We start from the raw sequence: 24391 nt of genomic DNA, 5'->3' as shown, positions 1-24391 counted from the left end.
ACACTTTTAGGCATCCGTAACACCCTTTTGCAAGGATTTCCATTACACAGCTACCTGCTGCGTAAAGAACCACCTCCTCTTCTTCTGGTCCTGGCCCCCCACAAGCTTCACTTGATGACCTCCAGTTTCTTGCATTAAAACAAACTGAATCGATAAATAGTCACCCTCCTCACGGCAGCTACAGCTTCAGACAACTCTAGTACTTCTTCCTCCAGTGTCTCTTTTGCAGATTGAAGGGCTCTAATTTAACTAGTCTCCATATGAACACTATTCCACATCTCTGATCACTCTTTCTGCTTTTCTGTGAATCGGTTCTAGTTTTACTACATCCATTTCTGAAATTATAGATGCATTTTCTGTAACTCTATGAAAATCACTAAAAACTTTTCCTAATGTTTCTAATCTTACCAAGTAAATCATATGTGCTCAAGCAAAGCTTTGACACATCAATGCTACAAGTTCAAAAATAGTCTCTTCACTCTTCACGCTCTATTTGCTCTCAGTTTCCAGGTGAAAGCAGACTCCATAYGCAGCATCCTTACACTGTGAATGAACACGTTTTAGCCAAAGGTTAGAGACACTCGTGGGGATCATCTCTGCAACTACAGTTAATGGCTCTGCTGCAAGCCCAGATTTTGTAGAGCAATATATTTAAATTGCCTGTACTTTCCATCAGTCATCTGCCTGCCAATTCAGATATAAAGGGGAGAAAAATTTCAATTTTATGTAGAGTAATGGAGGAGGAAAAAGCAGGAAAGTAATTTCTGATACTTGAAGTGGAACCAAAGAAAGGAATTATGAACAAATGCGCAAGGCAAGAGAGAAGACCTAATGTACAAGTGAAATGAGAGGTGATGGAGGAAACAGGACAAGTGACAGTTGGGAATAACATGTATCATACAGAAAGCCAAGGAAACAGGAAAAGAACACAGCCTCAGTTGACTAGAAAAATGAATAAAAGAATAGGAGGTGAGAGGAAATATCATGTGACAAACATCTGTTTGGGAGCCSATGAAGGTAGTGAGGAGTGTAAGGAACTGAAGAAGAGGAAACTGTGACATGACACTGAAACTAGGTTTGGAAAAGCAAGGATAATGGGAATACGATGAGGCGTGAGCAATATGAAAGAAGACAAGATTCCGACAGAGACAGCCTGGAGGGAAAAAAATATAGAAAAGGTCTAAGTTAGAAGAAATGGACGGAGGGCTACATACTTGCTAAATACTGAAATAGAACTAAAGCTTCCAGGCTCTTATGATAGTTTTTCATCAGCGTGTATCTGTGAAATCCTCTGACAAAGCATCTCATCCACTCCTGAGCTTCGTCTACACAAGAGGCTGCGTAACAAGAACTGCTATCAGTACTTCAGCACGGCCTGACAGACCGCCAGCTATGAAACACAGGCCATGGGATGCYCCCATCTGTCTGAATGCCACGTCTCAGAGGAAAGAACATCTGTCCAAAGATCCAACAGATCCGACCTGCCAGAGCCAGGCTTGCTGCCCACAAGTGCAGGGTAGCCATGTGTGAGCATCTGGGCAGAAACCAGTGAAGAGAGGCAACCTGAGTAGGATGGGAGAGAGAAACTGCCTAAAACCATCCATCTGTGAGAGGCAATCAGGGGCTGAAAGTGGGACTCCTTACGTGTAGGGAACCCGCTCACGTTAGGGCAGGGAAAATTTCTAAATGTGGTTGTCACAGCTGGAGCAACTTATGTAACAGCGTAACTCAAGTAGTGAAGGACTACGCAACAGCTCTAAAAGGCTTCAGCCTGGCTGTCACAAGTGTCAAATGTCACATGAGGTGCCTGTTTTTTTTTAATAGTGGTAAGTTCTACAGGAAAGCACCACAGACTCATTACGGTCCCAATGTCAATCATTAAAATGCCATAATTAGAGCTGCCTGTGAAACCTTCCTTAGGCCTCCTTTGTGCAATATGCAGTCCATCCATCAGGAAAGTTGTGGGCCACTTGGAGAAACTCAAAACGGTGAGAATAATCAGAGCTCAAGGAAACAGGATCTATAAAGAAAGCATGAACAAATTTCTGATTTTTGTTCATAATACATGTGGATAAAAGAAAATAATTAAGAGTTTGATAAATAAACTTAATTCTGCTCTTTCCTAAAACATGTATTTGACTTTGCAACTTAAACAATTTTATCATGTTTCTGTACATTAAATCCAACTGTCTCCTGACTAAAGATCTTTGCCATCAGTGCAGTGTTGTTCTGTCTAGATTAGATAATCTCTATGCCAGTCCACAATTTCTATTGAGTGCTGCAAGGAGTTTTATATTACTCTTCCTTTGAAGATTAAAAAAAGAAGAAAGAAGTCCACTCCTGCTTTTTCACTAGACACCTTATTTTTTCTGTTCATGTAACAAGCAGATATTCACCAACCACTTCTATTCTATGAAATAAAGCACCCTGTCTTCCATCTCCAGACTATAAATTTGATCTTAGCAGCAGCAACAATCAAATAAGGGGAAAAGGTGCAATTGGGCTGTAATAAAACTGATACACTTTCAACGTGGTACGAGTTTCATATGAGTAGGCATTCAGCATACCAGACTACTAAAATAAACAAAACAAACGTATGAAAACCTCAGTTTTTCTATTTGTTTATTTTAAGAATGAATAGTCTTTTTAATTATGCCAAAAAGACCGGAATCATGCAATTAATGCAATTTACAGTCTCAGTTCAAGAAGAATAAAATCAATCTAAAGGTGTTTTGTGTTTCTATTAAATTGTGCTTTTAAGGTCATTCTCTTGAGCTTTTAACACTTGGAGCTAACAATGTGGGAAAGAAAGGAGGAAGGTCACAGTGGGCTCTGCTGTAAGTCGCAGCCAGGTTCTGGCTGCTTGCCTGCCCCACGGGCTCCACTTCCCCTGCTCTCTGCAGGCAGCACAAGCGCAAGGAGCAGATTCCTTCCAAAGAAGTTGGATTCTGCTCAGCCGTAAGTCCTGGGCTGACAGGTTTCTCACAAAGCTTATAGAAAGAGAAGAAACAAAGGAAAAGGCTCCAAAAAGCATGACACTCGTAATATATAGAGTTGGCAGCACTACTTTTATCACTGCCAGGTTGGGTACTTCATCTTTACTTGATGCTACTGCCCCTCCTCACTTGTGGTCAGTCATTTACTCATTGCTTCTAAGCCCATGCACACATGCGCGTGCGCACACACTCTCTCCTTACCCCACTATGGCTCAGATACTGTTTATTTTAATGGCTTCAGCACATTGGTTTTTTAGTACTAATCCTAACCTAAATCTGTTCTTGAATCTTTTCCCCTCAATCTGATTTGTGGTTAATTCTCATGGACTCCCATGTACACTCATCCTGCTCTGTACCATGCACCTCAGGTTCCAGAACTGACCATCTTCGCAATCACCTTCCTCTTAGATGTTCTTATTTACCCTCAGCTCAAGAGAGATAGAAAAAAAAATATACTATACAAGTAACAGCTTTGGCTAATTTCTCACCTACTGAAATCTGCCTGTCCCAGTTGTGATGCATCCCTACCTGTGTTATAATTACTACGTTTCAATAGGAAATTTAGTTTAGCAAAAGACTTCGTTTTATGCTCCACATGCCTCTCCTTAACTCCTTTATCTTTACTATCAAAGATTAAAATCTAGAAGTGTCTTACACTCAACAGTTCACTGAGAAAGGGGATGCAAAAGGTAACTGTACCCACATCTGCATCTACTTCTGGTAGAGGCTTTACTACTTTTCTGTATTCTAAGTAATTGCTGCATTGCCTGTTTCAATATATTTCTGTGATTTTTCTATGCCTCACATATCAATTTATTTCTAAATATATAAACATTTCCATTACTTACACTACACAATGGAATCAAAAAAGCTTATATGACATGTGATGAAACTGATGAGCGCAACTTGGAAACCAGCTTCAGAATTGTCTCCCCACGTTATAGGTTTCAAATCTCCAAGGAGTCGCACCTTATCGTGAACCACCCCACTGTAACACAAGAGATCTCAAAGCCTTCAGTGTACGCTGTTTCACACACTGCCCTTCCTTCTAAGAGGACAGAGTCAAGTCACTCAGAATCCAGTCCTTCCACAGCTAAAAGGCACGAGAGATGTGTCACCACCACATCCCCGACAATGATACAGCCAATAGATCACGAAAATGCAGTCCAGGTTCTCCTTCTGCCTAACAGCCTCCTTCTGTTAGGATTCACAATGCGGTGCCAAATATGCCAGAGATTTTTTTTTTAAATGTTGTTATGAGGACATCAATCACTTCTGCAATTAACATGATACTAATTCTGCATCCAAATCTCAAACCAAAACTATCTGGAATCTGAAAAACCTTAGACTCCCAGTTATCTGTTTCACTTCCTTTAATACATTTCCTTCCAAAATATTAAAGATAGGGTCTGATCTTTGTTATTTTAATTAGAGAAACAGTAGCATTCAACATTTTATGTTCTGATCAGCCAAAAATTGCAGCCATAATATACTTTCACTCTCAACTAATCAGAATCTACACCTTTCATTAGCAGAATTAATAACTTGAGCACAAACAAGGCCTGGCTCAGAATCATGCAGAGGTTTTCTTGGATGACTGTTGTCTAGCCTGTAAGAAACAAGTTTATGGCTAGGGAAAACACTGTAATCAACTGCTCACGATAACAACAATAAAGTAACCTTGAGAAACATAGACAGCAGATGAAACAGTTCTAAGAACAACTCTTGCAAACAACCCTGAACAGGATAAAATAAAGAACAAAAACACCTGTTCAGTTGAAATTGTTCTATATATTCACCACAATTTAATAATAGCTTAGGAAAATTCCATTAAAACAGCTTTTGTGTTTTCAATTCCAAAGGTTTATTTTACTGAAACTTTCAGTAAAAATGAAAATATCTACTAGCAACTAACAAACTTGTGAATCTGTAAAGTATGAAAACGATTAGAAAAGCAAATAGATGAAGTAAGTTTTTTTTGTATGGGGAAGAGGTTAAGAGGAAGCAAAATCACTAAGATTATTCTCTCCAAATCRGTCAAAAATATCGTTATACCTGAAACTGTCACAAAACTGGTAACAATCTCTGCAGCAGAACAGACCTGTATGCGGTTAAAACCTGTACAAGAGCTTAAATAGAGAAGTTCTGCCAGAATTCTGTGGTATGGTTTCAAAAGTGATCACATACAATGTGTTTTGGTTTTCTTCATATTACATAATTGGTACTTTCACTGCTTTATGGGTAATTTATATTGACTAAAAAACTGAGAAGAAAAATACAAACATTAATTTCTGTATTATAAACTCTGAAGTCGGGAAAAAGATAGTAGAGATGACAGGAAATTTTTTGTATTTTGTTCCTGAAAATATATAAACACAAACTTCAGAAATAATTGTAATACGAATTTGTTAATACATCATTTTCTCAGCAAGAAGACTTCAGTAATTGTATTTTCTCTCCTTTCTCTTCTATGTTCTAATTTAAACCGTTACTATCCTGCAATTCTAGGGTTTTCCAGTGCAGTCTGAGGACAGCACTCAAGAAACATGCTTTTCACCTTGATCTCCCTATACGCTAATTAAGCCATCAGTCTCAAACACAGCAGATGCCGACCCAGGCTGCTGCTAATGCTTCAAAGCACCAGTAGCGTGTCCCAAGACTGTGCTTGGAGCACTCCGCGCCCCATTACTCAAGCCCTAGCCCTGCCACTGACTCAGCATCTGTCTCCCTGCTCACTAACCTGGTTTTAGCTTCGACACCAACAGAGGCAGTAGAGCTTGCAGACTCCTCAGATACTGAGCGCTGAAGAATTGGTGTTAGCTGCTTGGTGCTGTCCACTTCAGTCTGGGCATCTTCTTCTGCAGATTGCTCTTTGACTTCTGTTTAAAAAAATGGGAAAAGGTTATGAGTTACTTTCTTTTGACCATAAAAACAAGAGCTGAAATTAAGCTTTCTCTTGTGATACAAACATGCATTTATTTATATACAGATTAATCCATGCAACTATTATTCTATTAGACGTAACGAAATTAAAGAGTGGGGAAGTATCACTCTTCACATCTAACTGAAGCATGGAAGTGAATGCTTATCAAGTTCTCTACATAAACATAGCATATTGACAGTGAACTGAAGATGTTCAGTAGTAATGAGAAATGGAGCAGGAGGAGGAAGGTTGTTAAATGACCACATTTTCATATGAGATTGCAATTTTACATGCATTTTCAGCAAGCATAAGCTCATAGGGCTGCCAAAAGCAGCTCTTGTTCTCCTCTCGTCTCTTGTGTGCTTGCTCTTTCATCCCAGAACAATCATCAGGGTGACTACAATAATCTGGGTTATAATTAACCTTTTTTCTCCCAGATTAGTTTTAACTTTGATCCAATTCCCTGCACTAGCTCATTGCTTTATTAGACTAGAGCTCCACACTGGCACAGGGTTGAAGACGTGAAGGATGGAAAGAAGTGGTTTATGCCACCCTARAATTCATGCTGAAGCATTGGAATGTAAGCAGTTTTTGCAACATCCTTTTAATTTAGATTAGTTATTAGGCAGAAATACATGCATCAGCAACTGACACTGCTTCTATTCATCTAGAAAGTTTGTTCCTGCTCAGAAACATGAAACAGCAGGTTGTTAATGTTTGTGCAACCTAAATTCTGGTCCCATTTCGTTCCATCCTTTGTACTGAACAAGTCAAGTACTTGTTGGGAAAATGCTGCAATGTGCCATGAAGAACAGGGGAGCTGCCCAAGGCTGTGAAGGAGATAAAATCTGATATTTCCGTTGAAAACTAAACAATATTAAAATCTCAGGTCTCTGGCAGATGTTCTTAATCTGGTTTAAGACACGATGGCCTCCCTATGTCAGTGTCCACACCGCTATAGCTGCGTCACATGTCACATGCTAATTAAAACTTCCAAGGAACATGGGTTTTTCGCCGAAAGGTGAACGTATACAGCAGTTTCAAATAAATCCAACTAGACTAAAGCAACAGATGATTTAGATGATTCAAGCAGAAAACAGGATACGCTCACTTCTTAAAAGAAGTCAAACATTTCAAAGGACAGTCAAGTACTGCATAGGATAAATGATTCAAGTAGTAGAATAATCTGTGAGATTGGGTGGGCAAGTGCTAAAAGCTGCTACAAGCTTTAATTTTATTTAAAAGAACAATGAAAGAGGAAAATTCTTAGATCATAAAACTGCAGCTTTAGGAGAACATTCCTTGGTCTGTAATATTAAAATTATATGCCCATCAGAGCAGATGGAGAAGGGGAAATTTTCTTGTTTGATGCACAAAGATTGAAAAAAAATTGTTTAACCTAGAGTGAACTTGTTCAGGAAGACGATGTATAATGTTCAAAATCCTCAGTAAAGGCATCTAAAACATATTTTAAGAGAATCACAAAATTAAAAAAAGAGCATAAGAAATTCCTGTACAAGAGTGGGTGTGCCAGATATTCAGCTGGTGTAAACTGGAACTGCTTCACATATTTAAACTATTCAGTAACATATGTCTGAATAATGGTCCAAACAGACAAGCTGGCACAAGGCCAAATGGCTTGCTTTAGGACCAGCCCACCAAACTATCCTGAAAAAAAAAATGCCGGACAATCATTTTACACTGAATAAATATCCTACTCCGTGCAAAAAAAACCCAAAACCAAACAAAACCCCCTTAGTATGTGGCAAGTCTGAATGTCTGAACACACAATCCCTACAATCATTCCTGGAGCGGGATTCCTGAAATAGGCAATGTCCAGCTGAACCTTTCAGAACAATCTTTGGTTAGCTTCCAGAGTTTGCCGGACGTGAAGAGCAATTTTGTGCCCAAAATGTTATAAATACAGCTTCAGTTGAAAGTATGAATTCCATTACACTATATATCAGAGGAGCTGTTACGTGCTCTGGAAGGTGCATGGCATTTTTTGTAGAATTTATAAACATCTGTAAGATACGGAGAGCCCAAATCACTAAAACCAGAACCCACTGCATAGCCTAGGTGATTCACACAAAGTGCTCAAGGAAGACGGCCAGGTATCATGACCATGCTGCTGATYCATCTTTTTAAGAGTTTATGCAACCTAGTTAAACTCTGTGAAAAGGAACTTTGCTTTATTTTTTGCCTGCACGACTTAAAAGTACAGAAAAGTCATTACACTTTGCCAGTTTTCATTTCATTGTATGTTAATAGCCTGTCACATCCACACCACCAGAAAGGCAAAATTCATGGACACGAGCTCATCCTCAAGAATTCTGGACTGTCTGAGAAGGCAGATTGTTTCATTGTACACTACAGCTCCATGAGCTTATACCCTTATGGTGATTTCCCCCCCACTGTTTGCTTCCCTAGAAAAGAAAGAACCCAAATTATACTAAATGAGACAAACATCATCTCTACTGCTGTTGCCATAATAACCAAACTGTGTCTCAATATGCCAGCGGAAGATGGAAAACATGGTCCTGAGAAAACATGACGAAAATAACATTTATATTAGTTGTGTATGCCACACTAACTCTGTGAAAGGAATGAGAGGTAAATAGGCTTTCCTAAAGGAAACCTGAGGACCAGCACAGAGGACACATGTCACGAGTCAGACTTACAATACAGGAGTACAGCACCAGCAGGGGCAAGGTGCCCCATATATTGTTATCACTGCCTCCAAAATGCTCTTGAAAGCATCTGGCACTACACATTGACTGCTTTTCACTGTATTTAATGAATGTTTAGATGACTTCATTATAGTATCCTACTTTGAAGTTTCTGGGAGATGAGGAACCATAAATGATTAAAAAATGTGAAGCTCATTTGTAGATTCATATATAAGGCTTTGTTCTGCATCCTATTTTCATGACTGCTTCTGTCACAGTTAAGGTCTTCGCCACATGTAAGTTAGTGAGGGAACTGAGAATTGAAAAAACTGACTGCAAAATTCCCATCTGTTTGCAAGGGTTTTTTAAGTTAATTTACTCTATTAAAATAGTCAAATGTGAAATTTAAAAAATTTAAAGACAATTACAGAAATAATGCCTTCCCATCTGATTAGTGAGGACAAGAAGGGCTTTCTTTTCTTAAGAACATTAAAAGAAATCCCCAAAGTACAAGGAGTAAAGTACCAGTACACCTAGATGCAAGATAAACAGCAGCTTATCAAATTGCAGGTGGACTGAAGTCTAGTAACACTTTACAAAGCCCATGACATGATGTAAAGAGGCACTTTCCAGAGACACTGTAACAAGCAGCTAGCAGTAATCTGGGGCTTCTGCCCAGATCAGCCATCAGAAGGGCAGACGCTTCTGTAAGTGTTGCAACTTAAGTAACATACTAGGAAAAAAAATCRCATAGAAAGAGGATAGATATTCAGGAAAGTCACTGGAATTAGTAAGATTTAAAGCATGTTTATAGAACTTCACTTCTAATTAACACTTTCACCGCCTTCTCCTAAAGAAAGATGTACACTTTGGGCTTTAGGTTGAAAAGACAGGTTTTAGGGTTTACAGTACAGTCAAATGGAATTTTTCACATGAGAAAAATCCCTAAAAAGGTTCTGTATTTTAAGAATTCAAAAATTCCTTCCCATAATGATTATTTTTATTCTTCTTCCTAGAGGAGAACATAGTGAACACTCAAAGACAATAATAAATGCCATGTACAATTCTCAGCTGATTTCTTGTATTAACCACTTTCCTGTCCTACTAGTTGGGTTTCCCTACTTATGTCCTGCTATTTTTAGGACATGCTGACGATTTCCTCTTTTCTTGGTCTACCTTCAGATCCCTGAAGAAAGGTTATGGCAAAAGGTATGCACCAGGCAGACTCATGGGCAAAAATGCCAGTGTTTGTCAGCGCTCCCGCGGAGCACTGCTTCCCTTGAAGACTCTCCTATGTACGCCTGCGGGAAAGCGGAGGTGAGCAAGGGCTGGAATTGCATTATGTTATCACAGCTTTCTTTGCGGACATGACGAAGCAAGAACGATGAAGCAACACTGACTAAAGGTCTAATCTGCTCTTTTATCACAAACCACCCTTTTCTGTTTTCTACTAATCAAAGGATGCTATTCTGCAAGCCACGAGGGTAAACGCAGAGCCAGACGGGGAGGTGTCAGTGCATCTGCTATGGCAACAGGGCAATGAAAACATACCTGCACACCAAAAGTTAAAAAGAAGGTTAGAGCTATTGTCCCAGTCAACAACTGAAAACATTGCAAGACTTTTGCCAGAAAAAAAMCCCAACTCCTTCAAAATAATGTTAGATTAGTATGCAGTAACAATGAAAAAAAAGCCAAGACAGGTATAATAAGCATAAAATAGACATTCTACCRCTGTTTGGGCACAATGATTTCACTACTGAACCAATCTAGCGGTTGAGAACCTGCTGTCAGACTTGCTTCTCCTTTGGCAGACAACAATGCAAATGTTCAGAGCCTCCAACTCTCAATAAGAAGAGAAAGTATTATAGGTTGGAATGTACCAGTACCACCAAATACTGCAAGGATATTCCAGTGGTCTCACCTGCTACTAACCTAGACCTTCTGCAAGAGTAACAAGATTTTACTAGCAAATGTAATCGTAACCATTGCACAGAAAGGTGTATTGCTGTCAAAAAAAAAAAAAAAAAAAAAAAACCCACCACCTAACATGGCAAGGTATTTTACACAGTCTTGTAGCAGTCCACAAAAGCACAGGTAACTCCAAAATGCTCTAGTTTCCAGAAGTAGTTCAGACAGATGAATAAATGACAACACTGTAGCAACAATACAAAAAAAGTTCTTAAACAGAGACTTTAAATTATTAATTTAAAATGCCTATCTAGTACTACACACTAACAAGTCGCATTTTCTTCCCTAACTTCCGCAGAGAATGCACCTCCAGCAGTCACTGCTCTTAACTCTGTTACTGTTCAGGATGCAATTTAATAGCAACGTGGCCTCATCATTTCCTCTCCCTCTAGTATCTCAGGAATAGGGACTGTCAAGTACTTTGTATGTATAGGTTTTTAGCAGCTGAGAATGAGGAAACAAGCGGAGACTCTGTGGCTAATCAGTCCTAAGCAGACCACCAGCAAGCACTCAGCAYTCCACAGAGCCAAGCCAAACTACAGCTAAAGACACCCAGAAGGAGGCGGTTGCTAACAGTTACTGCCTTTACTTGGGCTTCAGAAAGTTTGTAGCCACATATTCTTTCACAATAAAAACACAACCAGGGGAAGAGAGGGAGAAAACATACTGAAGTATGAGTGTGCCAAGAAAAATAACTGTAAGACCTAGTTTCTGGAGACAGGGGAATGCTTTCTTCGACTGACATTCTAAAATTTTGTTCAGTTAACAATAAATAAAAAAATCCACAAACACATCAGAAGCATTTTTTACCCACGTGTTGCAAATGTTGTATTTGCATTTAAAAGATCCCCAAATACCTATATTTTTGCCATTTGAAGGGCACAACACTGATTTACTTACTGTGATAGTTACTGTATAGGACAAGAAGAAAATATGTATTTACTCTCTTTTGTATACTTTAGTGTGTATTTTAATAGTTGTCTTTCAAACCAAATTTCTATTTATTAAGGACAATTTATACAGAAACAATTTTGTGTATTTTCTACCTAGTACAAAATAAACATTTTTCTGTTTCGGACCATTTAAACTGTAATGTAGGTCATTCTAAACCCACTATTTCATGTTCTGTATAAGCAGCTACCAGTGATCTGTGACTGAGGAGCTGCTTAAGCTAGAAGTGGCAYTTAGTAGCACTCATCTGATTAATTCTCCATGATTTTGTTCAGCTTTTTTTCCCCTCAAACTCTCTGAAGTTTTTCACTCCCACAGTATCCAGTAGCAATGAGTTCTGTAATTTAAGTACATGCTGTGAGCAAATGCACCTACCTTTATGCCCTGAACATGACCCAATATTGCCTTTGATGTCTCTTAATTTTTGTGTTACAGAACAAAATGAATCATCATTCCCTGTTCATTTTCTCCATGCCACTCATTTTGTGGAACCCTATTCAATTCCTCCTCAGCCACATCATTTCAGGCTGAACTCTTTTAACCTAGCTATTCCCCACAAAAACTATTACATATATTTTTTAAATCATATTTGGTGGCCTTTCCTATACTTTCCCAATTACAATCTGTCCTTTTTTAAGGAGGGGAAATAGAACTGCACACAGCACTTAATACATAGTCATGCCATGGATTTATAAAGCAGCAGTAAAAAACCACAGTGACGCTTTGTTTTCTTGTTATTTTGCTAGTATTTCCTAAAATTTGATCTGCTTCTTTGACTTATACTAGACATTGCAATTCTCAGAAGAACTCCAGTAACACTTGCTCAGGTGACACTGGCTGTTGGAGAGCCAATTTCTCTTAGTTCAAAATTAAGATGGTTACTTTCCCCTGAATGCTACTTCCCATATACTCATACTGAATTTTAGGGCCCCGTCATTCAGTTTGCTACTCAGTGCTTCGCAGGTGGGCGAGTAACTTGGTTCTAACCAGCTGATTTCTCCACCTCACTTTTTGTACCTGATCTAGAAAAGCGTTGTCAGGGCAGGTCCCTATGGGACTCCAAGGGCAATGTGTTTTAAACTGTCATTTTAATTAGGCAGGACTTGGATCTGAATTTTCCTGACATTTCTTCTATCAGACTGGAGAGTCAGCCTGAACACATTATTACCAAATAAATAAATAAAAGACAGATCCATAAAACCAAAACCTAACAGAACAGCACAATTTCCAATGATGAAAAGAGTACATGACATACAAGTTACAAACATGAAGTTGTGGGCTATTTCACTGTATTTGACTGATAATGTAAAAACAAATTTCCCTATTGTATCGCTAATGACACATCAGCAGTAACATCAGGAAGTGAAATTTGAATGTTCTGAGGTCCTTGAAAACTCCTTCAAAATCCTGTTGATTACGTTTAGCAAAGCATAGTTTGATACCAAAACTGTTAAAGTAGTATTGAAGAAAACAGGAGAAGGAAAAAAAAGTTGCATTTCAGAAATAGCTTCCACAGTGAGAAACTTCATGAAATTTGAATTTACTTGCATGTAACAGATTCCACTAACTACAAAATAAAGACACAAAACACCTGGCATACAGCTCATCAGTCAGAAGGCAAAAATCACAATTTTCTAAATGACCTACTTTAAGTGTGTATGATTATAATGCTATTATCAACTAAGCCTGTGAAGATTTAATTGCAAATACCAAGTAACTTCCTGTCATATTTGGTTTTCTTATTACAAACAAATACTGTAATATAAACAAAAATACTTCTAATAATAACAAGATACTTTGCTTCTGCTAGTTCTTCCAGTGACTGGACAGGTAGGAGACAGTTGCCTACCTAGAAAAGGGATCTCAGAAAGCAGATGTTTTTTATGAGTACAGGCAATACTAATTGCCTTAGAACATATTTAAGTGCATTTTTAAGCACATATTTGCCCAAAATATTTATGAACAGATGTAACCTACAGGCAATGCCACCAGTGATGTCATGTCCTGTGTTTTCATTAATTTTAGAAGCGATAATTAGTATACTGATGAGGCCTAAGTATCTGCCTAAGGATGGGCAAGATGGATTTCAAAAGGTCAGTCTCTGGTGTTAACAAATCAGAGAGTTTTTGCCACTGATTTCCCTGTGCTCAGTACAGTTCATACAGTTATAAAGCACGAGTGTATTTTCCCTAACAAGTGGCCTACAATAAATTTCTCAGGAAGAAGTCTTCTTTCAAGGTGCTTCAAAACCAATCAGCTCCTGAATTGGTTGAAAACTYCCTAGCAGCTTGTACACAGATTAACTTCCTTTACTGAGAAATGGTTGTTTCTGGTTCTTCTGCGCTTTGTCCTGAGACAGAAGAGGGTAATTAGAAGAAGATTTATCTTCAGGACGTTATTAACCTAGTCCAGCAAGAAAGCAACTGGCCAGATAAYGTCACTGGGTCTAATGATAATGCAGGGCAAGGAACTACTGGTTCATAAAATCACCTGGATTGCTACATATGTTTTATCAGTTTGGATGTTTCCAAACATCATTTTGGCAGGCAAGCAAATGTTAGTAATTATTAATTTATTTTATGAATTCGTTGACATGGTACTAAGAATAAACAGAATTCCTGACAGATATGAGTTTCCCAAGAGACTCAACAGTTATAGTAAACTTATTTCACTGTGCTTTCTTCCAGATCAGAATCTGAATCTCAGCATTTTTATGTGACACAAAGACAGGAAGAATTACAGACTGAAAGAAGAGCTGCGTGTTTTACAAGTGTTCTGAAAAAGAATAGAGAATAATTGAAGAATTAACATGCAGAATTCAGTTTCAGTCAAGTTAAATACAGAATTAGAATGCTGAATTTAATACAAGATGAAAACAGAAGCAGAAGCCAAGTGTTCAGTTATAACAAAGAGCCACCAAGCCTACAGAAATCTTACCAACACATATTTATTGTATTATTTCTTTCTTCAGATGTGCAGTTTTAAATTTACATACAAGTGTACACACACAGATCCATATTTTCCAGACCTTATCATGTATTTTTTTTCTTTCTTTTTAGGTTATTACAGAAACTCTCTTGCAGAGAAGGGCAAAATAAGAGGAACTACAGCAAAACACAGTATTTCATAATGAATTGTGTTTTATGGATAGCTAGAAAGGTGAAAAATATTGATAGGTGCTAAAATGATGGGAGGGATCTATGCTGCTGACAACAGGTRGAGAAAGAAATACTGGTGGAAAGTCATTGATAGGAACCCCAGTGAAGAAGAAAAAACGGGGAAAGAAATAGGCTGTAAGCAACACAGATGTGAAACAGCTGGAAGGACCAATGTGCAGCCCCAAAGGAAGAAAGTCTAAGAAATCAGCGCGGCAGGGCTGCTGGAGGATGGAAAGGAGCATCTTGCCATGGTGACAAGAATCCAAAAGCCTATCGATACAGTAGATGCAGTCGCCATTGGCATGTTTAGGAAAAGGTTGGGCTTAGTTCCAGAAAGATTTTTCTGAATCCTCCCGTCTTTCCATGCTTTAGAAGTCAACATTCATTTATAATGCAGTGAACTTAGTAAAAATGGGCAAGACTTAGAAATCATTCTGGTTGGCAGGGATAATCAGCCACACTGAAATGGCTACAGTAGAGACTCAGAGCTCACCCTGCTTTGGTTCCACTTCTGCCTCTTTTTATAAATGAGATTATAGAATTTTGCTAAGTTAACAAGTTGTTTCCTGGACTGCAATTAAAATGGCCATGCCTTAGCATTACTAAACAGCTGTATCAAGAAGAATTTCTGCCTTTCCCTACCCCCTCTTTTTGATGGGGACAAAAACATTTTGGTCAGTATTTTGAATAGAAATTGTGTTTAGTACTTACATTCCCCTTTGCTTTCCCCCTATAAATGATCTGATAGCTAGAAAACATGGCTTTTTTTTCCAGAGATTACATGGACACCTCCTCCTTTTCTCCTTGTGAGGAAAGTTCTCATTCCTCCTACATTACTCCCTTGTCTAAAAGCAGTGCTCATTATACTGAATACAACATTAATAATATTACTTTTTCTCATTTTATTAAAATCTTCACAAAAAGGTACCATTATGCTAGACTCCATAAAAAAATTATAAACATCCCCCAAATCCATGAAACAAACAAAAAAACCCTGCACAGTAGAAGAATTCCTGACTATTCTCAGTACCCAGGACAATGGCAAATAAAGCTAGAAATATGGAGTCTTCAACTATGTTAGAAGACACACATCAAAAGTCTTTTCTACTCAAATCAGCTCATTCTGAATTTTGTAATATTACTATATTATGTTTTGGTTTGCCAACTACTACAGCAAACTGTTGGTACATCCACTATCTGCAAGAAAACAAAATGAAAATATTTTTGGTCAAACTAAAAACTCACAAACAACGGAGGGCAAATACACTTCAACTTGATGAACATACAGTTTCATGGGGAGCAAAAGACTGGGACTGCTCCTTCCCTGACACTATTACTAATACAGATATGTACTTAGAAAGTTTTAGAAGCAGCAATTAATATGATTAAAGCTCTACCAAGTCATATGATGTTGAACTTTCAAAATCACTTAATTGTGATTGTGTTTTTATCAAATTGCTCAATGTGATAACATTTTTGAGTACATTTTGGTCCCCCTTGTTCAAGTCAGATTTCAGGTGTATTTCTGTGTGTTTCTACTACATTTCTTTTCCTAGTGCCAAAGCAAAGGGCACAGCTATACTATGCAGTGGGCCTTAGCTGGCACATCCACAAGGCCAAGTGCAGTGAGGAGATACTGGCAGAAATCCTTAAGAGCACAGTCTGCAACGTCATCTCGGGCTCAGCACTGAAGCAGTATTGCTGCCTCACTCCCTGTAGCAGACACAGCAGAGGCTGTGGCTATCGGAGACGTCCAGTGCACTGCTCTGCTGCTCCCTGTAGAGACCTTCAGAAATGAGAGTCTGTCCTCTGTGACAGTGAGGATGTTTTTTATGAAGGGAAATGGAAAGACTTTTATCTATATTTCCTTTGAGTCTTAAGAATATTTCTCCATGTCTCTTTCTATTCCAAAGTAAAACATTCTCAGATCTCTGGGTGCTGAAAAACTTTGGTAATAACAAAAAGGAAAGCCAAAACAATATAGATTTTACTGAATTTCCTACACAGTAGTGTACCAGTAGGTGTTTGGTTGGAGTTTCTTTTGTTGGTGTTTTATTTTTTAGAGCACTTTAAAAATATATTAAAACTTAGTATGTATAACCACAATTTATTTCCCCCTTCGCCAATTTTCATAGGACTATTTCTAGCATACAGGATGGAAAGAGTAACAAATGGAACACAGGAGATAGTTAAGCCTAGCCTTCCTTTACCCTACTCCTTTTCTGCAAGCAAGTATCAGCTACAACTTTGCAGTTTCAGCTTTAATAACTGGTAATCGTCTACTTAGAGGCTGAGCAAGACCATTCAAGTTCACTATGACCAGCAGCTTATTACCAGTGGCGGCAAAACAACAGATAGAATAAAGTGATGGAACATCTTTGTATTAACCTTTAACTTAGACTCCCTCCACGAACTATTAACAATGCTTAAATTCAACGCAAGCAATGACTAAACACTTATGACACTCCCTATAGCCTGGAGCCTTGAGCACAAAGCCTTCTCAGCCCACACTGTTCAGTTTCTGATGAGTGAGAAGCAAGAGACCAGCATATAAAATCAAAGCTCATCTTCCATCCACTTGAGAATTTTAACCTCCTCTTTTATAGCTTTAACTATGGCAATCATATTCCCATGTGGTCAACACAAAACGTGCTGCAAAAATAGCTCCCATGGGGTCCCCTACTACTTCTCTCTGTAAGTCTACGCTAAGCACAGATTCTTGTTTCATATTTAAGGACTCCACAGCTCCTTTACTTAGCATCTCTTGCCACTTAGTCTAGCTAACACATGCCTTAACTCAGTCACTCCTGTGCAACTGCCCCCTGAGAGCCAACTTCTTTAGTRTATCTGTGCTTTCCTCCACTTTGGTCGTTACGCATATACAGGTACCTAATTAAAATTTATAACCTCCTATGTCTCAGTACCTTTGTAAGACTTATATCCATCAAGCCTACAAAATCCCATCTGCAGGTTTCGTTCCTCTACTTATATTTGGTCCTTGGTTAAGAATAGGCAAATGGCTGCAGACATGAGCTTGGCAAAGAGATGGCAGTTTTTCATCAAGGCCTTTATCTTATGTTTCAGCTCACTCATCTGCTTGTCTCTGCCTGACCCTCCAGAAAAGAATTTACAAACTCTTGTAACAGTACTCAGTCCACTAGAACGAGATAACCTCTGAAAATTGAGGCATTTTGGTATAATCATAACAAATATTTACAAAAGCAGGAACAGAGACTTATTTTCTGTTTCTTAAGCAGCAAAAGGATGCATTAACATTAGGTTAACCTGATTATTGCTTTAGTATAATCTGCTTTAGTTAACTGTAGATACAGGCCAGTAAGTAATACTGTATTTTGGTGGGTATTCTAAAAATATCAGGGTTTACTTTAGTTAAATATAGACTTATAAAAACAGAAGAAGATACTAGATATTTACATTAGATATTTGCAATAGGCAGGACTCCCCCATTAGACCAGCTAAAAGCAGTAACACAAGGCTTTTCTTTTTTTATCTGTCCTGTTAATGCAGGTCTCATACTATCAAATTAAAGAAGAAATATTTATTGTCTACCAAGCCCATGTGTAATTAAATTAATTTCTGAGAGAGATATAATAATCAGATAGTATCAATACTATATTCTCATTACCTGTTTCCACAGTGTTTTCTGTTTCTGCTGCCTCCAAACCATCCATACTGTCTTCATCCTCCACTGCAGTTTTTCCTCTACTCCGAGGCCTACAAACATAAGAAATGAACACTGTTTTCAAATTTCTAAAAGTATTTCCAGTTTAAATTTATCCAGAATTAAAATCATTTCATATTGAGGAATAATTAATAATATTAAAGTTAACCAGTGATTTATGAGCCTTATAAAAAACAAGTTTCCTCCCCTTTTTTCCTGTTTAAAGTAATAAACTCARCAGGGTACCCTTTTATCAACAGTTGACCCTGCAAGTCCTGTGAGTATCATTATATGAAAAATTCAATCACACACTTCTACTGATCAAAAAATAAATTAAATCAGCAAGATTTTAAGATAGGACTGTTTGCTCCACGTTTTTCATTACATACAGGCTAACAACAGAGATATTAGAGAGAACACAACCCAAAATCTAGCCAGTAGTTACATACAGTATAAAATAGACACTAAGCCATTCAGACCATCCATGTAAGAACTTTCCAGAGAATAATAATAATGCTGAAGCAATTAAATTGAAACATATGTATTACTTTTAGTGAAGTAACAATTCTGACACATTTAAAAAAATGTTATGAATTACAGACTAGAGATGGTTAGATGTTACCAAGTTGAAAAAAGTCATAAAGCTGTACCAGCACATTAAAACCAAAATACTTGGCAGTTGTTTCAATTTCAAACAAGGTCTGACAGAAAGCAGACAGGTTTGTGCCACAAATTGCAACCTTTTCTCTCTGACTGGCTCTGCAGCAACCAAGAGGGTGGGCTGCTGCAGAGCCCGAGCATCCAGATTCCCACTGTTCAGCAGCCCATTTGAAAGGGAGCCAAGAGCTTGGCACCCTGCCTCCCAAATTTTCAGGCTACTTGGCAACCTGCATGCTGACAAAAAGCTGGAGAGACCCTGGGAGCTTCTCATTCCAAATACACAAGTTCTTAGCAGTTTGGGACATCTCAGTGGTTGCAGAGTCCCTGAGCTCCCAGGCAACCATTTACCCAACCAACATGCCCTGAATCAGGATGTGCCACAGGCAACCGCAGCGGCCCCCAGCTTGCCCCTCAAGAGGAAACCACTCCGTTTCCTCTTTCACGGAAAACTCTGAAAGGTTTGGGTTTAGTTCTGTGTTGAGGATTTTTTTTTTTTTTTTTTTAGTGATTAAATCATTCCAAAACAGTATTTCCTGTTTTTGAAGAGTCTGTTAAAATACTTAAATCTAGCAAAGGATTACCTCAGAACCAGATCTGCTAAACCAGATAAGGAATATACCATGGCCACGTCGTGCCTTTGACACTCGTGGATCAAAGATGATGATGTGCAGAAAGCATGAAGAGACTATCATCTTTTGAGTCTACGCTTTGCTGTTCTCCTGCTAATCATGAACAACTGTTTTGCAATACCTAACAAGATGATCCCTTCTAATCAAGTTGGGTGCAGTTTTGTGTCTGTAGAGGAGAGGGGGAAAAAGATTAAAATAAGATGAAAACTAAAGCCTGAAACAAACTACTCAATTTACAAAGGAAAGAATGAGGGAAAAGAAGAAATTGAGAAGAGAGAGAAGGGGGATTTTTATCTTTTCAGCATCCCTGTGAACTGGTCTGGGAGAGCGCTGAAGAACATGGGAGCAATGGCAACCCTAGGGATACGAGGTTATTTTCGGCATTGCCTGCTTATCCACAAGGAGGTATACCATAYGTATAAATCGCAAAAGAGAACAGGGAGAAGTCACCTGCATCCACTTCAATAAGTGCCCCTCTACAAGCTTCCAGGGAAGTTCTCCAAAACAGATCTCCAAAACAGATCTTGCACAAGTATCTAAAGCACAATGAACTGCAGAGCTATGAATGAAACTGTTCCGCATCCCCCTTGGTCACTGTGCCACCCCACCTGCACACGTGCACAGTCATCAGCAAGCCGAACGGAAGGCGGACAAGTATCCTGGCCAGCAGGACAGGACCATTTCTCTCAGGGGGCTGTCCGAAACTGTAATACAGATTAATTACCATCCAAAATGAAGAGGAAGGAGTGACACAAGCAAAACATCATTCACACCCATTAGACAGAATAAACTCATCCTGCATGGCTCAACTACTGCACCAGAAAAACTTTTAATGCTTCAAAACACAATACAGACAATAAAAAAACAAAACCCATTTAAGTTTAAATACTACACTTCTTGTACTTCTTCAAGATAGCCCGACGCTTCAGCCCATACTCTGAGTGAACGGGCAAGAATGCATAGCCTACAGTAGGTAATCACTTCGCTTGATGCAGGAATGCACAAAAGCTTCACCAAACACAACCCACTGACCAGGGAGATTTTTCTAAATCCTACCTTGACTACTTCTCTCCCAACAACTTTCCAAAAATATTGTAAATTTAAAAATTTACATGCAGTTTTGGATTTTATATTACAACTACATTTAGTGTGTTAAACACTGAAGTATTTCGCAAAGCACGTTTAAACTTTTTTTAAAAAAAAAAATAAAAATAAAAGCAATATTCACTCCTTGAATTCCCTACTGTATTTTAGTAACTTACGCAACATCAAGGAAAATCACAGGTTTTAACTAATTAAACATAATTGCTCCTTTTCAGCAGAATATATAACCACATCTGGTGCTTTCTTGCCATCCCCCCTCCACTATGTGTCGTCATTGTTCTCCCCTTGCAAATATTCTGCCCAAAGCCTTCACAATGCAGTGCAAGATTCAAATAACTCCATTAGGATAGAAAGCTGGATTATATCTTTAACCTCTTTTTGTTCATTACCTTCATCTCACAATCATCAGATGAGATTTTATACTTAAAAAAAAAAGTGTTTGGCTTCAGAAAAAAATAATTCAAGTTGCAAAACACTAAGATATACACTGTACATGTAACTATAATTTAGCATTTCCATAGAAAATTCAATTTGAAAAGGCCATATAGTATACCTAATTGTTACAATCGATGTTCTTAGTAAGAATGGATTCTCATGTTACTTTTATTAAATAAATTTAATATTTTTTATTTAACAGTATTGTTGCACAATAGTTTTGTCTGGTTTGTGTAACATTAAATTTTCTTCTGCCAAATCCCATAACTTTTTTTTTTCCTTTTTCAATTCCCTTATTCCACTCCCCTTTAAATAAAGTAGAAAAAAAAACAAACAATTTTGTTCTACCCTTGGGATTTGACTCTTACCTGAAACTACTAACATAACTAAAACCTAAACCTTTTCTTACTGGAAAGTCTTCTATAGGGTTTAATCTTTTGGGTGGCAAAACAGGTCAGAAAATAAATTAGTGAAAACATATGTATTTGAGATACCCAGCCTGGTGCACATCTTAAATCACCAGCAACGTATATTTTTGAGAGGAAGCAATTGGTCTGTAAGCAATTTCCCGCTCCTTGCAATACTCCTATTCTTGGAAAAGTATATACACATTTTCATGTGCTGCATTCAGTTTTCAAGCAAAAGGCTTGTCCCATATACCACTATAAATAGGCCAAATTTAGGTAGCTTGGATTTCAGTTTCACCCAGCCTTTGGATTTTTGTAGGCAATACTCTTTCTCAGAGAGTAACAAATATTTCTACGATAAACTTAATTAAAAAAAAAAAAAAAAGCAAGGCAAATAGCTCCATGTTCTTTGACCACAGCTTACTGCTGCTGCTGAAACAGGCAGTCCAGTCACTTCCCCCATCCCACCACTCGCTCCTGCACCCAGACCAGCGCCAGCAGCTGCAAACTGACCCAGGCTGAGAAACCTTTTTTTCCGGTTGGCTGTAACCTGGATCGGTGTCTGAAGCATGGAGCCAGCAGCAGCACTTCTACTGACCCAAGGAACGGGGGCAGATGGGAGACGGCTGCCGGGGAGGCGGCGGGTCTGTCCCTCGGTAGCAGCGCCCCAGCGTTCGCTGCCTTAAAACAATTAYGGAACTAAAGCACGTGAAAATTTATCCTTCGCTCCTACACAGCCAGGCCGCACCAGGCAACAACTGCTACATTGAACATTATAACCTCAGCTCTGCTTTAGACGTTTTTAAGCACTATCCTAAACTTTATCACTGTAGACTCCAAAAGCCCATTAGCTAGCTACTGTACAAGCACAGCACCCGCAGRCGAGCCACGTTCCACACTGCTTCCAAACCAGGAACACAATGTACAGGCATGCCCGAGCTATGGATGACAAGAAAACAACAATAAATATTAGCCAGGACAATAGGCAGCAGGCTCCACGGCCAGGCTGAATGGCTGCCAAGTTTTCTGTGACTGGCTTTCTCACTTGTCTCTTTCCTACCACAGAGTTTGATTTAGAAGGGGAAAAAAATGTCTATTTATGTTTTAAAGAACAGATCTATTGAAAAAATAGTCATTTATCAAAATGCTTTGTGATCTGCTCTTAAATTTGTCATCAATTAGATTTCTTAGCTAATGCCTTTTATTAACCTCTGTCTTTATGTTGTAGTAAACAAAGATTGCATAATTTCACTGAGTGTAAGCAACTAATCAAATTTAGCGCACACATACATGCTTTTCTATAGCTCTGTATATCATTAGGTATTCCTTTTGCACTGGGAGAAAACCTCCTGGAGGTTGTTGTTCCAGGGCTTTGCTGGCTTCATTAACAGAATAAGATCACCAAGTATCCTCATCAGCTTCTGCTAAATTGCATAGAGAGCACCATGGATGAAGACCCTAAGATAAAAAGGAAATGTGTCCTATTCACCTGCTAGTGGTCAGATTTTAACGCATACATGCCAGCAACAGCATCTTAACTTTATGAGTACAACACAGGTCAAAAGYGTACCTTGGATCTTAGTCACTCTTTCCGCAAGGTCGGCCATCCCTAATAAGGCTGCAGGCTGGTAACTACTGGAACCACATAGAATAGTTGAAGACGCTACTATCCTTAAGATCCTCATCACTGCCAGGCTGCTAGTTTATGATTACCCAGGAGCTATCACCAGACAACAGTTCCTGCAAGTGCTCTAATCTGCTACCAACAAAATCAGATGACAATTTGTTCAAACCACCCATGGAAAATACCATGCTAATCCAGCTGCTTTTGTTTCAGCCTTACAAGAATGTGTTCGTATGAACCACTCCAGAGCTCCATCCTCCTCCTCAAAGGCCATAACCTCTAAATTGTTCAGAGCAGCAATAAATCTTCCTTCCTCTGCTTTGCAGAGCGCTGAGCACAACGGCGGTACTGAATACACAAAACAAGGCCAATACCCTTAAAAAAGGCATAACATCTGGGATACAGTACCATCCAAAACCACCACAGATGTCTTGTTAAAAGAACATCTGTCCCCAGCCTTACCCGGAAAGACGGTACAGGAATGATTTATAAAAAGGTTCAATTAGTGCTGCAGTCAGCACGGCTAGTAACAAATTAATGTTCATATGACAGTTGCACAAGTGAAAGCTGTTAAAGGCTTTCCAAGAATCTTTCTAACAGGTGTGCAAAAGTACATGATCCCAGTACTTCTGTAGAGTATATCTTAAGTATGGCTGTAAAAGTTTAACTGTGCTCATGTATATACTCAAATAGCTGAAGTTCATCTAACAACCTCACGTGAAGGGAACTACAGCAAGCAGCAGAGTCAGCTCATGGAGAAACTGGTAAGGAAACCTTCGCCCCTGCCTGCTCTGAACTCTGCTGTTCAACGCAGAGGCTTGACTACTTCTAAAAGTTAAGAAAATTCTACATCTAAGTCTGCATAAAACGATCAATGCTCTTGCTCTGGAAGCAAGGTAGAAGGCAACTAATGAGAATTACRTTCAGTAGCTCTAACCATTAATGAGCCTAAAGTGGGATACTCACTATTGCATTGACTCCAGTTTCAAACCGATCCCAATTTCAAAGTCGTCTAAGATTTTTTTTAATTGAGCAACCAGTAACAGGTGAAAAATGTTTTCTGTATTTGCTCTTCTGCCCTCCACAAGATTTTATTTCATGTATTATAAAAAAAGACCTCAACATTTACTCTCTTCCTATTTATTTCTTACATTAGAAGTGTGAGCATTAAAGGTGGAAGGACTT

At 38.6% G+C, this 24391-nt stretch overlaps 1 protein-coding gene across 12 annotated transcripts in view; it reads right to left on the bottom strand.

Moving 5' to 3' along the window:
• The window catches only part of KMT2C (lysine methyltransferase 2C), a 202542-nt gene that overhangs the window by 132624 nt on the left and 45527 nt on the right, over positions 1–24391 (bottom strand). For all 12 annotated transcript variants that reach the window (XM_085316432.1, XM_085316438.1, XM_085316434.1 and 9 more), the window contains 2 exons: positions 18312–18400; positions 5737–5875 (listed from right to left, as the gene is read on the bottom strand). In XM_085316432.1, coding sequence (XP_085172558.1) covers positions 5737–5875; positions 18312–18400 — 228 coding nt within the window. The remainder of the gene's footprint in view (positions 1–5736; positions 5876–18311; positions 18401–24391) is intronic.

This window comes from Rhea americana, unplaced genomic scaffold, assembly GCF_003343005.1.
Source record: "Rhea americana isolate MKP2758 unplaced genomic scaffold, rheAme1 scaffold_47, whole genome shotgun sequence".
NCBI lineage: Eukaryota > Metazoa > Chordata > Aves > Rheiformes > Rheidae > Rhea > Rhea americana.
Note: the sequence above shows the minus strand (reverse complement) of the source record. Positions and strands in the feature narration are given on the sequence as shown.